The sequence below is a fragment of the Callorhinchus milii genome, unplaced genomic scaffold (genome assembly GCF_018977255.1).
Source record: "Callorhinchus milii isolate IMCB2004 unplaced genomic scaffold, IMCB_Cmil_1.0 Scaffold8, whole genome shotgun sequence".
Lineage (NCBI taxonomy): Eukaryota > Metazoa > Chordata > Chondrichthyes > Chimaeriformes > Callorhinchidae > Callorhinchus > Callorhinchus milii.
Window position 1 is genome coordinate 17,077,476 of NW_024704749.1, and position 13,010 is coordinate 17,090,485.

The 13,010-nt window shown below is 39.4% G+C and overlaps 1 protein-coding gene across 2 annotated transcripts in view; it reads left to right on the plus strand.

Annotated features, from left to right (window-relative positions):
* col27a1b (collagen, type XXVII, alpha 1b) overlaps nucleotides 1-13,010 on the plus strand; it is a 167,294-nt gene that overhangs the window by 21,932 nt on the left and 132,352 nt on the right. For both annotated transcript variants that reach the window (XM_042337353.1, XM_042337354.1), the window contains exons 4-6: nucleotides 2,580-2,633; nucleotides 7,144-7,197; nucleotides 12,768-12,821. In XM_042337353.1, coding sequence (XP_042193287.1) covers nucleotides 2,580-2,633; nucleotides 7,144-7,197; nucleotides 12,768-12,821 — 162 coding nt within the window. The remainder of the gene's footprint in view (nucleotides 1-2,579; nucleotides 2,634-7,143; nucleotides 7,198-12,767; nucleotides 12,822-13,010) is intronic.

The following is a 13,010-nucleotide window of genomic DNA, read 5'->3' on the forward strand; positions in this document are numbered from 1 at the left end:
TTTTAATGTGTATCTTGTTTAGAAATCTGAATACCTGGGTAACTTGGCGTTCTAAATTGGAGCAATTTAAATGTGAGACAAGGCAGATCCTTTCTTGGAAATGTTGCTAACATTATTCTCAATAATAATTTATCTTTCAAACCTATGCCTTTATTAATAGCAGGGGCAAATGTGGCAAGATGGTCAGAGCAGATGAAATAGACTTTGGGGTAAATGCAAGGGGTTTTGTTGTGGTAAGCTATAGTTTCTGTATGGTCTTAAATAATTTGGAACACATTGACTTTGCAGATTACTTGCTTGCTTATGAATCCATTGATTTTAGCTATAATAATGCCAGGATTCATGTGAGACAATGTTTGGTAGTATTTTGCAACATGAGTTTTGTTTAAAATAAATCGAGTTGCTGCAGGTAGTGCCTGTGTTTAGATTTAAAATCACATGGGTCAGTTCAGATGAAGTTGGCCCTTTGGACCATCCTTTCAGAACAACCCCTCCACCATCTGCCCATCCCAGGATTAAGCCTCTTTGCTAAATGAGTGTCCGGTGTCCTGATTTCAGTCACCTTTCCTGGTGATCTGTGCCAGCATTAATTAATCACCGGGTAAAGAAATATTTCCTGGTGTCTGTCATGAAATTCCTCTCTGGAATCCTCGACCCCGTGTTCTCTTCTGCTGCCTCAGTGCATTCAAAAGTATTGTTCTAGATTTACTTTCTCAATCCCTTTTAAAATCTTGTGCATCTCTGATGAGAACGACCTTTATTTTGATGGTCGCTATGATGCTCATTTGAAGAACATTTTGGTGACCAATTATTAGAGGGCCATCATGGCCCACGTGACCATTACCTTAATATGAGTAACCTCCTTCAGGACAGGTGGAATTAGCGGTGACTGTTTATTTTGCGGGCGAAAATATTATTATTATTTTTTCTTATGATTTTCCGGCTAAGTGTTAATGCATTTAAAATAAATATGTATTTGTAGCAGAATACAACAGCTAATTTATGCACACCGATGTTCCACAAAGGGCTGTGAACTGAATGACCAAATTTATCTGGGGGGGGATGTCGGCCAGGACGCTAGGAGAAACTCAAAAGGGAAATGGATACGGACCTGAGAAGTAAACACGTTAAGGAACATGGGGAAAGAGTTTAAAAGTAGTATAACCGGCATAACGTAGCCGTGGATGTACATGACACCTTTAGCTCCCAGCAATGGCTTCCAGGACATAGCTTGCATGTCCAGTGTGCAATCCAGATGCATTTGCTGTGCAAAGTGGGCGTCTGTGATGTTTAGGAAATGATGCCACGAGGAACTCCTGCACATATGAGGTGGCTATTTTATATCTTGCCCCTGGTTTTATAGATCCATATCACTGTGTTAGAATGAGATCAGCCTGTAGTGATGAAAGAGGGTGACTTAGAAAAATGGGTACCAGTGTTACAGACGTAGTGGCCTCCTCGTGCATCAACGTTTCTATGTTTCTAAATCTTAAGTCAACGGTGAAGGACAAAATGTAAATATGTAGACATGCGGTGTACGACAGACATATTTATATCGTAGCGAGGCCAGTATCTACACTGATTGGAAGTGAAACAGTGTGGGCATGAGGTTGCCATGTGGAATAGGATGTAACCTTTCATCAGAAGTTATAGTGTAGTTATAGTGCACACAGTTGTCGGCATTTTCTTTCCTTCTTCTTTCACTCATCTCCACTCTACCAATTCCTTACACTCACCTTTCTTACTCTCCAACTGCTTTTGACTGCCACACACTTTCTCCTCCTTTCTGCAGGTCAGTCGATCACACTGACTTTCTGACTGACTTCGTGTGTACGTGTGAGTGCGTCTCCCTCACTCTCACACAGACTTTGTGTTTTGCATGAGTGTCTCTCTAACGCTGTATTTATCTTGCAACTTTGCACGTACTATGCAATTAAAAGCTTTCACGGATATTCCATTCCTACATCTCAGCCTTGATGTGGAAACATGATTATCATAAGTATTGTCTTGCTGTATGTGGGAAAGTTTGTGCACTCATGTACATACACAAAAATATAGCAATTAAGATATACAACTTGTTATTGACCTGTCAAATTCTCAAATTAGTCATAGGTACATTAACAATGATAATTGCAGAAAACTACGGTGTTCTAGTCTATTAAATAAATCTGTATCTTCTAAGCCCCAATTTCTATTAGAAGCAAATTCAGACATTTTCCCCCAAAACAAAAAAAAAATTGGATTGCTCTGCAGAGGAACCTGTGCAAAATACATCAGCAATACCAACTCTGTGGTTTGGGGAAACAGCAAAATCATCACTGAGCTCTGCACCCTTTCACGTAGTGCAGAGATTGACCTTTCACAAATAAAGTCTTTATTAAGAGATGAACTTGTCAAGCCTGAGTCAGTTTTCTGAAAAACCTTTTATTCTCTGTGGGGAAAAAAAAAGTCGGTGTTCTGGCTAGCACTCTACAGCCTGTCACCTCAAATAGGATTAGTAATTAATTGCTGTACTGAAACATGAAATGATGGCTCTATAATACTGTAGTATATACTAATTAGATTGTTATTCTTCGCAGGGCCCCCCTGGCTCTCCAGGCAACCCAGGCATACCCGGTAAAAGAGGACCTCGGGTAAGTGGTTCAATTTGATTCTCTTAGTAATTTTAGCAGTAACTTGTCATTTTGATTTTATTTTCAGTATTTTATATCTGTACAGTTGCCTTTCAGAATCCGACACTTGAACAAACCTCAAATTACATCAAACACAACCAAGTGTGTTTTAAGTCTACTAATCCAATCTAGTTGACATTTACTCCAAATGGCTGGAGTTACTGTTTCATGTTAAAACAATTAGAACTGAGGTTAGGAACACGGAAGGTTATGAAAATGTGGGATGCAGATGAGGTTTGCGAGAATGATTGCGGAGATGAAGGGCTACAGTTAGAAGAAGTGATGGGAGAAGCTGAATCTGTTTTCATTGGAGCGGAGAATGTTGAATAGAATAAACTGGGAGAAGTAAAGAAAGAAAGAAAGCCACGAGGAGGGGCAGACTGGCAGTTTGGGAAACTGTGAAAATAGCCACAGCATCGGCAGGTCCCCAGGAATCCACTGACAGACACTTATTGACCTCATAGGCACGAATGTGCAAGCACGAATGGGGCTCTTCAGTGAGTTCAGGATGGTGTCAATTCTGTAAAAACAGATCAAACCATCATTGAGCATCCTTGGTTTCTTTTAATCGCTTCCTGTAACGCAGAATCATTTGCCGAAACAAGATGGCTTGTCTGCTGACAGTGAAACATCTTCAGTGACTTATTTCAGAAATGCTGATTGAATGAATTCAGACGTCCACAGCTGGAAGCTGAGACTTGATTACATCGAATCCATCTTACGTGGGGAATTTTAATTACCAGTACTTTTATCCATTAATGTTCACAAGTAAATTGGAGGAGGAAATTAACTTTATGTTAATTTGTAATCAGACTAAAAATGAGGCTCACGTCATTATCATGACCACAAATTTTGAAGTGTTCCACAAGGCACATACAGCACATAGTCTTGTGTAAAAGAAAGTAGGTTTTCATGTTTTTTTTAAATAAATATTTGAAAAAGGAGTTGGCCTGGTCACCTGCGAGGCATCCAAACATTTTTTTTTTTAAAAAAAGAAAATAGTGTTTTTCGACCAGAATGAAAACGTTTCTTGTGTTTAAAACGATGAGCGAATGGATTTTCGGTCAGCAAGTAGGAACATATTGAAAGGTGGAAGGATTTATTCTGATCACTGTGAAAAGGAACAGAGGCTCTTTTGTTAATTTACGGGCTTTGTTTCCATTTGGAGTGATAAAATCTTAAAAAAAAAAACGAAAGCCTCTTTTACATTTCATGGTAAAATATCGTCGAGGAGTTTTTGAAACATCGAGACACATGAGAAAAGTGCGACGTAAATGCAAATTATGGTTTATTGAGGTGGTTGCTTGAACAGCTTTGACTGTTTAAATTGTTTATAGGCTGCTCACACTAGATAGATATCTCGAGAGGGCTTCCGATATAACTCCTTCCATGAACGTGATCGAAATAAGAGTGTTCGCACCGGCTGGATTAGATCAAGATGTTAACGCCAGCTGGGTTTGAATTCAGGCGGTTCACACCAGCCTTGTTCAAATCTGCTTTTTTTTTTACACACCAGTTTGATACTGACAGTCTGAACCGTTCAGAATCATTTGTAACATCACAGCTGTCTTAAATACTGTTCACGCCGCCAATCTACTGCGTGTTCAACTTCCAGCTTTGAAGTGAGAATTATCTGGTCTGCGTACTTGTGCTGAGCGCTCAAACTTCCGGAGATGTGAACGGTAACTGGATGTGTGAAATTGTTCGCGACGTAGACGGACGGCATTGTGAAGCGAATATTCTGAAGTGTTCTTGAGATTTATCTGGAGATAAAGAGCAGCGCAGTTATTTCAGCTGATTGTAGGAAACTCACTGTATGAGTCAATAGTTGTTGAGAATTGGCTGGATATTGGGAGGATCGTGTTTCATTTTGGCCGGTTTTGCGATGGTTCAAGATTGGACTGTAGAAATATTATAACATTAAACCGCGTTAGTATTGAAACATCTGTCAGGTTGACTGAACAGTTTGTTGCAGCTGACCTATCTGAACCAGTTCCAACACTAAGCATCCCCTTATTCTAACGCAGTATATGATTACACAATTCAACAGTCACATTAGTGTGATCTGTATTTAAGTCCATGGAACTAGAGAAATGTATGACAGCGGAGGCCATTCAGTTCATGTTTTGTGTCGGTGTTTGCTGTTCCAAGAAGCTGTAGCTTTAATATCCTTTCTATAATGTGGCACTCAAAACAATATTCCAGCTGTAGTCTAACCAACGTCTTAAACAGATTTTTCATCACTTTCTTAATTGAATATTCCATGGCTCTGCATATAAAACCCAGCCTTTTCTACCTGTAATCCCACTCTTAACAAACTGTGTATTTGTACCCCCAGATTTATCTGTTTCTCCCCCACATTGAGAATTTGTGGTACCTTTTTGGAGGATGTCTTTTGCTCAGTCTGCACTTTTCCCGATATCTTTCGTTTTTGTTCCCAAGCAAATGCATATCCAGTTATTTAGACAGGGTTAATCAACTTAGCATCAGCTGCTTTGATTAAGAGTCTGTTCCATATCCACCGCACTGCGGAGGGGAATAAATCTAATCTCCCGTGCCTCTTGATTTTCCACCTACGCCCACTACTTGTCATCTTGCAGCCTAAAACCTCATTGTTATTGTGCTGAAACCGGGCATATTGCTTCATATAAAATGGAATTACACACTGTGATAGGACAGAGAGTAATATTGTACACAGTTATACTGGTCAACACAGAGTAACTGAAACAGGACGATAATCTTTAATCCTTACATATGATGTTGTGCCTTATTGCGCCTTTGAAACATCTCAAAGTGCTTCGCAGGAATTTACTTTAAGTTGCAGTGATGAGATGAAGGGGCGGCCAATTTGCGCACAGCAATGTCCCACAAACAGTCATGACCAATTTTATTTGGGGAATTGTTAGCCAGGGCACTCACTTCTATTTTCGAATAGTGGCGTGGGATCTTTAACGTTTACCTGAACAGAAAAGCAGGCTCAGGTTAATGTTTTAGCCAATCGAAGGAATTTACATTTATGCTTCTCTATACTTTGAGTGCAGATCCATACTTAGACTTTAAGGACCTAAACACCAAACCAGCCTCCCCTTCTTTATCTAATATATTTTAATCGTCAAAGGTGCTATGTAAAAGCGACAAGCAATCCGATTTCCTTAGGGTAACCTAACGTAAAAGGCGAAATATAAATGTGTTGCTGTTCATAAGCAGTGACTGAAATTTGACCTGTGAAGTACAGTTTATTCTCGCCTGTTTATGCGTTCTCAAGCCGTTTTATTCAGAGAACGGAAGGCTGCTATTTTCAGCACGGATAAAGCCATTCTAGACCAAAATAGATTTATAAATCCTATGAATACAATTTCATATTTACACATGTGATACAGATTCTGGCAGAAGTTATTGGAAACAGGCTCCTCAGTTTTTACAATCAAGCAAAAAAAAAAAAAAAAAAGTCGAGTGTCATGTAGTGTGAATTTTAGCAAGCTGGGATATGTATTGGCACAACTGATGCGGACTTCTTTTTTTTTTGTGGTCACATTACTATTATGAATTCTTTCAATTCCTTCATTCCAAACACTGAGTAGAAAACCATGAGTAAAACCTATGCGAGCAGAGCATCACAATCTTTGGCCACACTCCACTATCATTATTGAATAATTCTTGGGAGCCAAGTGAAGAGTGTCCTACAGTATAAAGGTTATTATCTTGGAAACACCATGTCAAGCAATCGATCAACACAGATCTGGTGACTAACATAAGGTTGCACCATAGCCAATAGAGTTATAATAATTGATTTTATTCCCAGGTGTGAATGTGTGTGTGTGTGTGTAGTTTGGATAACAAGGAATTAAACAGACTGTCGAAACAAACTAATCAACATAGTTTTTTTTTCGACTAAATAATCATCATACTATATTTGATTTAACCCTTAAACAGATTTACCATGGATTAACTTAGTCAATCATAAATCCACAGAAATTGGCAAAATAGTAAATTGGCTAAACAGACATTCATAATGCATTATGTATAATTCATAATGCACAAAGCAACACTACTCACAGTGTATCCTATGAAGTGCTTGACGATGTGATAAGCCTCTATACCAAATATACGGATTATTATTTAAGGATTATTAAATATACATTGCCCATTGTCGAATCATAGAAAATATGGCATAATTTAGCATTCACACTATACTTGTACTAACTCCACTACTGATTTAGCTACTGTAATCCCAACTCCTTGTTTTAATATAGATCCACTTCAAATGCTTTCTGATTCTTTTAGATGTTATTATGGTCTCCACCTCAGTATCCAGTTGTTGGAAACATTCCAATGAATGAAAATGTTTCTTCTCATCTATTACCCATCAGAATCATGTAAACGTTAAATATTTATTCTGTGAGCTGACATCATGAAGCTGTGCATGTTCAAAATTTTCTTGTCTTGATTATTTTCTGTTTTCATTTCAAAGGGAGCTCCAGGACCTCATGGAAACCCAGGCCGCCCGGGTTACCCTGGTATTAAGGTAGGTAAAAAAAAATCTTCAGATAAAGTCCCAACTCATTAAAAAAAAATCAGATTCTCTGATTCATTCTTCCAACACAGAATCGTTCTTGCATCTTGCAAACAACGCAAACTTTCTTTCTCATTTATAAAATGTATCTCGTCATCAGTATGATTGGAGTGGGGAGAGCGGGGGAGTGGGACACGTTGGTAGCTCTTCCAAAGAACTGGCACAGGCACAATGGGCCGAATGGCCTCCATCTGTGCTGTAGTATTCTATGGAAACTATTGGAGCAGATTGTGATCAATATATTTTTATGTCACATTTGCGTTGATTTTCGTGAAATAGTGAGTGCTGATGACTTCACAAGAGACAGAGCAAGATTTTATGCAGATAATAAGAATATAGATTCATTGACATTACATAATGGCAATAAGATATTCTACCTTCACATCTTAGAATCACATAGCCTAAGCTGACATTCCAATGCAGCGCTGAGAGGGGGGGGGGGGGCTGTAGCATTGTCGGAGGTGCCGTCCTCTGGATGAGACATTAAACAGAGACATTAAACATCAAGCGTCTACCTGTTCAGGTGGACGTTAAAGATCTCGTGGCGCTATTCGAAAAGAGAAGGGAGTTTCTCCCGGTGTCCTGGCCAACAATCCCCCAAGATAAAATTGGTCACTCACTTCATGGTTGTTTGTGGGACAGAGCTTTGCTCAATAGGCTGTCACGTTTCGCTAATAAAAATGCTGTCAATCCACTTTACAGTATATCCAGTGAAGTGCTTTGAGGCATCTCAACGACGTGATAAGGTGATATATCAAATGCAAGGATTATTATTATCGTCAGATGCGACGTCCTTCAGATAAGGTGTTAAACCGAGGTCCCACCTGCCTGTTCAGGGGAAGTTAAAAATCCAACTAATTGAGAACAGACCCAAGATAAAATTGGTCACTCACTTCAAGGCCCTTTGTGGGACATTGCTGTACGTACATTGACTGCTGCGTTTTGCCCACAAAATGCACACCACTTCATATTATATTATCAGAAGTGCTTTGAGATGTCTCAACGATGTGATAAGGCACTAATATTAAATGCAAGGATTATTATCGCATAATCCGAGCTCAAGAGCTTTCTATCAAGACAGACTGCTTATAGTGTACAGCTTATACTGTAAGCATTTCAACGTGGTGGGATGCCTTACCTCAGAGCCAGTGAACTCAGAAGCAATGTGCACTTGGCACGTTTAATAGATTCAAACTCTGAACAGTGATGTTGACTGAAGCCCATTTCAGGTTTTGGTATCGGGCCAGAGAATGAGTTCCGAGGCAGACACATTAGTGTGGTATGCCGACATACCTGTCAGGAGCAGGTTTGAAGATTTTTTTCGTTTATGGTGATCGAAAAGATCAATTGGCTACAAAAGATGCCTTGACATTTCCGTTTAGAATGACAGGTTAGCCTTGATAGTTTTTAGTTATTTTTCTGGAGTGTCACGTGAGGCATAATGAGTGAAAGCTTTAGCTCGTCACCTGGCTACGGACAGTTTTGACTGGCTGCATCAACTGTAGTTATTGTACGTGCGAAAATGTCGTGCTTTAAAGAATGTCAGTCAGTCTCACATAATTCACTCTAGTCATAGAAGACTGGAAAGTTTTTGGTGGCAGTCATATTCAAGGAGCTTCCAACCAGATCGCTGAAACCTTCTGGGAAGATTCGTGGATATGAAAGAGATAATTCCTGTTTTAAGACGCCTCATCTCTCTGCACATAGTTGTTTAAACTGAAGAAGACATTTCTCAGTGTTGTACTAGACTAACATGTGGAAGTATTTTACAGTCAAAATCCCATTATCTTGAACTTCAGAGATAACATTAAACTTCTGGGTGATGTTGGCAGGTGTGTATATACCGGTACCTTAAGCGGAATTTGCTTTCTAGGAAGTATTGGCAAATAGTATTGTAGAATAGAAACATTTACAAGATTTAGACTATAAAGTTGTGTGCTACAATTTCAATTAAATCCAGTTTATTCAGAGTCGTTTATAACATTTCTTGTCATTGTACATGGAAAGCTTGACCGATTGATTGAGCCAGAGGTCTGGCTATTGGGTTTTGTTTCTATTATGAGGATAATTAAAAAGAAAAAAGATTTGGAAAACTTATTTTGCTGCTTATATAAATTGTGAATATGGATACAGTATTTAGTGAAAATCATACACATTTGAATTGAAAACTAGAATGGAAATTTCATTGCAAACTCTTTCTGATCATTACAGAGCAAAAAAGAGAATTGACTGTGTATCCAAGTTAATAATTTCAGTGGTAGCACTGATATATAAAGTGATTACAGTTGCAGAATTTAAAGTGTTTCATGACAAAGTAGAAACAATCCTTTTTGAAGTGTATGTAAGTTTCTTTGAGACTGGGTTGGCTCCCAAGTGGACATGGCTGGCAATGGAAGATTGGAATCAAGTTGATTTTCTACGGTGGTTTTGATAGTCTCATTCCTGAGCCAGACATGTGTGCAGCGCTCCAAGACACGATGATGAACATTGTCAAGTGTAGTGCCGATTTATTTCTAGATAAAGGACCATGTTGTTCAATGGCTCCAACAGACTGGCTTGACTAATCACTTAATGACAGATCTAATCTAAAAATGTGTTTGAAAATATCCTTGGGATTGAGAATCTATATACCGCTTGCCTTTTCTCCAAACAGTGATCAGTTGTAGTCATTGCAACTTATCCCAACCAGCCACAGTAATATTTCCTTCAGACTGTTCCAATCCGAGCATTGAACCTTATAAGAGAAAAAAAAATGTAAGAAATTAATCTCCAGAGATTTTGTTCTAGTCCCAATTACAATTGGAAAACAAGCCAGAATTAGTTTTGGCAAATGTGCAGCCATGTTCTTGGGTCTGTTCCTGTCGAGCATACTTTTCATTTTATTCTTTTTGCACTGTTAAATCATTTATTTTTGTTGGTCTGTAATTTAGAAATGGTTCATAGTCACAGCATTCCACGGTAAGTGCTGTGAAGTGCTTAAGACGTGGACCTGACTTGAAAGGTGCTATATAAAATGCCACAATTGTAGTATCAACACCAGCATACACTAGATGATCCTAGTGGCTGGTTTCCAGGCTGTATCATTCCATGTCATTCTGTTACTCAAGCCTTGCCATATTTCACTAACTGAACTTAAAACTAGATGTACACGAGATGTGTAGTATTTTATGGTCTCAAGAAATTGACAACATAACCATAAATTCTAGTAACTTCCAAATGTAGTTCAAACAATTAATTACATGCTGTACAGGAATTGTTTGACAATATTGCATCGTTGATTCTGTACACATGGCAAGTATTTACGAACAAAAGCATGTGTTTTAAAATTGACCTCTGTTAAATACATTTCAGAGGTGGGACATATGGTTGGGTCTCATTTGTAGAAATAGGCCGGTAGGCAATGTGGGTCTAATTATACTGTTATGATTGTAAGATATTTAGATTTTACTTTACTATTACTAATACTTACTAAGTAAGTATTGCCTGGCTTAAATATCCATACTATCACTCACATTCATCTAAAAATATAGTCTGTCACTTGCTTTCAAATGAATTGACTGAAAATTCAATTCCTTCTAATGGGTAACATTCATATACACTTTGTCATGAAGTTAGTTGTTTTATTTGGCTGTGTTCCTGAATGGGTTTTTTGCTGCCAGTTATGTTTTAAGAACAACATGAAACTTACTCATCAGATGCATGGGCCACTAAATCTGGAAATTATTAATGAAGCCACTTTCCATCTGTCAGCATAACCATGCCATATGGGGACGAAAATTTCACAAGGAGAAAGAATGTAAATGAATGGGTCTCTCTCTTATGTCAACGGATGTGTTTTTTTCTATTATTCTAAAATATATATAGCGAATACAGCGTGATCTATTAAGGTATCTAGCGTATGGATAGCCAGTAATGACAGTCATGCCCTTGGAAGTGATGATGACCCCATGGTTTCTAGTCTGTTTATCTATCATGCCCATTTTTTGATGAAGAATGGCTTCTGCGGTGAGGATTGGAAAGCAGCTGGCCTCTTAAAACTTTATTCCAGCAAGTCACCATCTGTAGGAGTTATCATTTTTTTTTACCCTAGCATGTCAATTGTGAAATTCACTTAATAATATTTAGCTGATTGCTCAAGAAAGATATAATAAACCTTGCATTTGATTGGAGCGCCTTTAACATCTCAAAGTGCTTCACAGGATTTACTGATTGAGTTCGAAATCCTCACACCTCATCCACAAATCACTTCATGTCACGGCGCCTCCTAACTCTCCAACCTGCTCACAGCCAATCTTCTACCTGCTTCCTCTGTTCAGCCATTTTGAGCCTTCTACACACACCTCGACCTCTCCACCCCACCGACCAATACCGTTCAACTCCCTGCCTCCCTCCCTCCATCTTGCTCTCTCTTTGACCGTCTTCAAATACTTTCCTCTTCAACCGTGCCTGTAGTCACCATTCCTTTCTCCCTGCTTGGCAAGAGCTCTCCAAGGCTCTACCACATGTGAAGGGCACTACTACATAAACAAGACTTTTTTGTTGTTGATGTGGAGCTGCAAATTGCGGTGACTCTATTTTTAGGTGAATGTGGCAGACAATGTGCGCTCAGAAATGTCCCTCAAACAGCCATGAAGTGAATAACCAATTTTACATGGAGGGGAGGGGGGCAGCCTCGAGTATGGGATTGTCTATTCAAAGATGCAGGAAGATACTATTCCTGTCCAGACACACTTGAAGTTTGAATCTGAATATTTTCCAATCTCTAAAATGTATTTAAAACTGGAAATTGTCCTATTTCTCATAATAAAATCAAGATGTTTTCCTTCAGTATGTCTTGATTTATCAACTCTAGAGTTCAGATGATAGAATATTACGAATGTAGAAGAGAGCTTGGAAGTCTGCCCTGCTCTTGGAAAGTCAGCAAAGATTTACTGTGTGGAACTTTAGATTTCTGATCTCCGAACACCTATTCTTCAGTTATTTTAATATGAACCACGGCCTTGGTAATCAGGTCATACTCGAGCATGAATAATCATCTTAAGAAGTCATTCCTAAATGCTGTTGAATGAAGAGCAATTTATTGTTTTTACAGAAAGTAGTGGGAAACCTGGTGGTTCCACATGACTCACTTTCAAGGCCATCAATGGCCTTGCCCCCTCCTACCTCTCTGACCTGCTGACTCCCTACCAACCTGCCCGCTCCCACCGTTCAGCGGGTTCGGTCTGCTCCATATCTCCCACCCGGTGGCCGGGCTTTCAGCCTCTCTGCCCCCACACTCTGGAACTCCATCCCACGGTCCCTTTGCCTCGCTTCCTCCCTCGCCTCCTTCAAGGCCGGTCTCAAGACCCTCCTCTTTGATCGTGCCTTCAGTTGCCCTCCCACCTCTCTGCCTTCCCTCACCCCTACCCCAACCCTCCCCCATGCTCGGGTCCTGACCCCTGATCGTCCAGTCCTCCCGACGTGAAAGGTGCTCTATAAATGTAATTTTGTTGTTTATTCATTCTCATCCTATCCTCTTTCAGGGACTGAAAGGCGAACCCGGCATCTCTCCAGGCAAAGCAGCAAATGGACTGAAGGTTAGTCTATTAAAATACAAAGGCTGAAACAAATGTTCATTTATACTAAGAATATCAGAACAAAAGAAGACTTTTGGGCCTGTCCTTCCTGTTCACTCATATTAATAGATCATAGCAACTTCTTTGGGTATCAGCCTGGTTCACCTGGTGCCACTCTCCCCTCTGATGTTAGAAAGTTGTAGGTTCAAG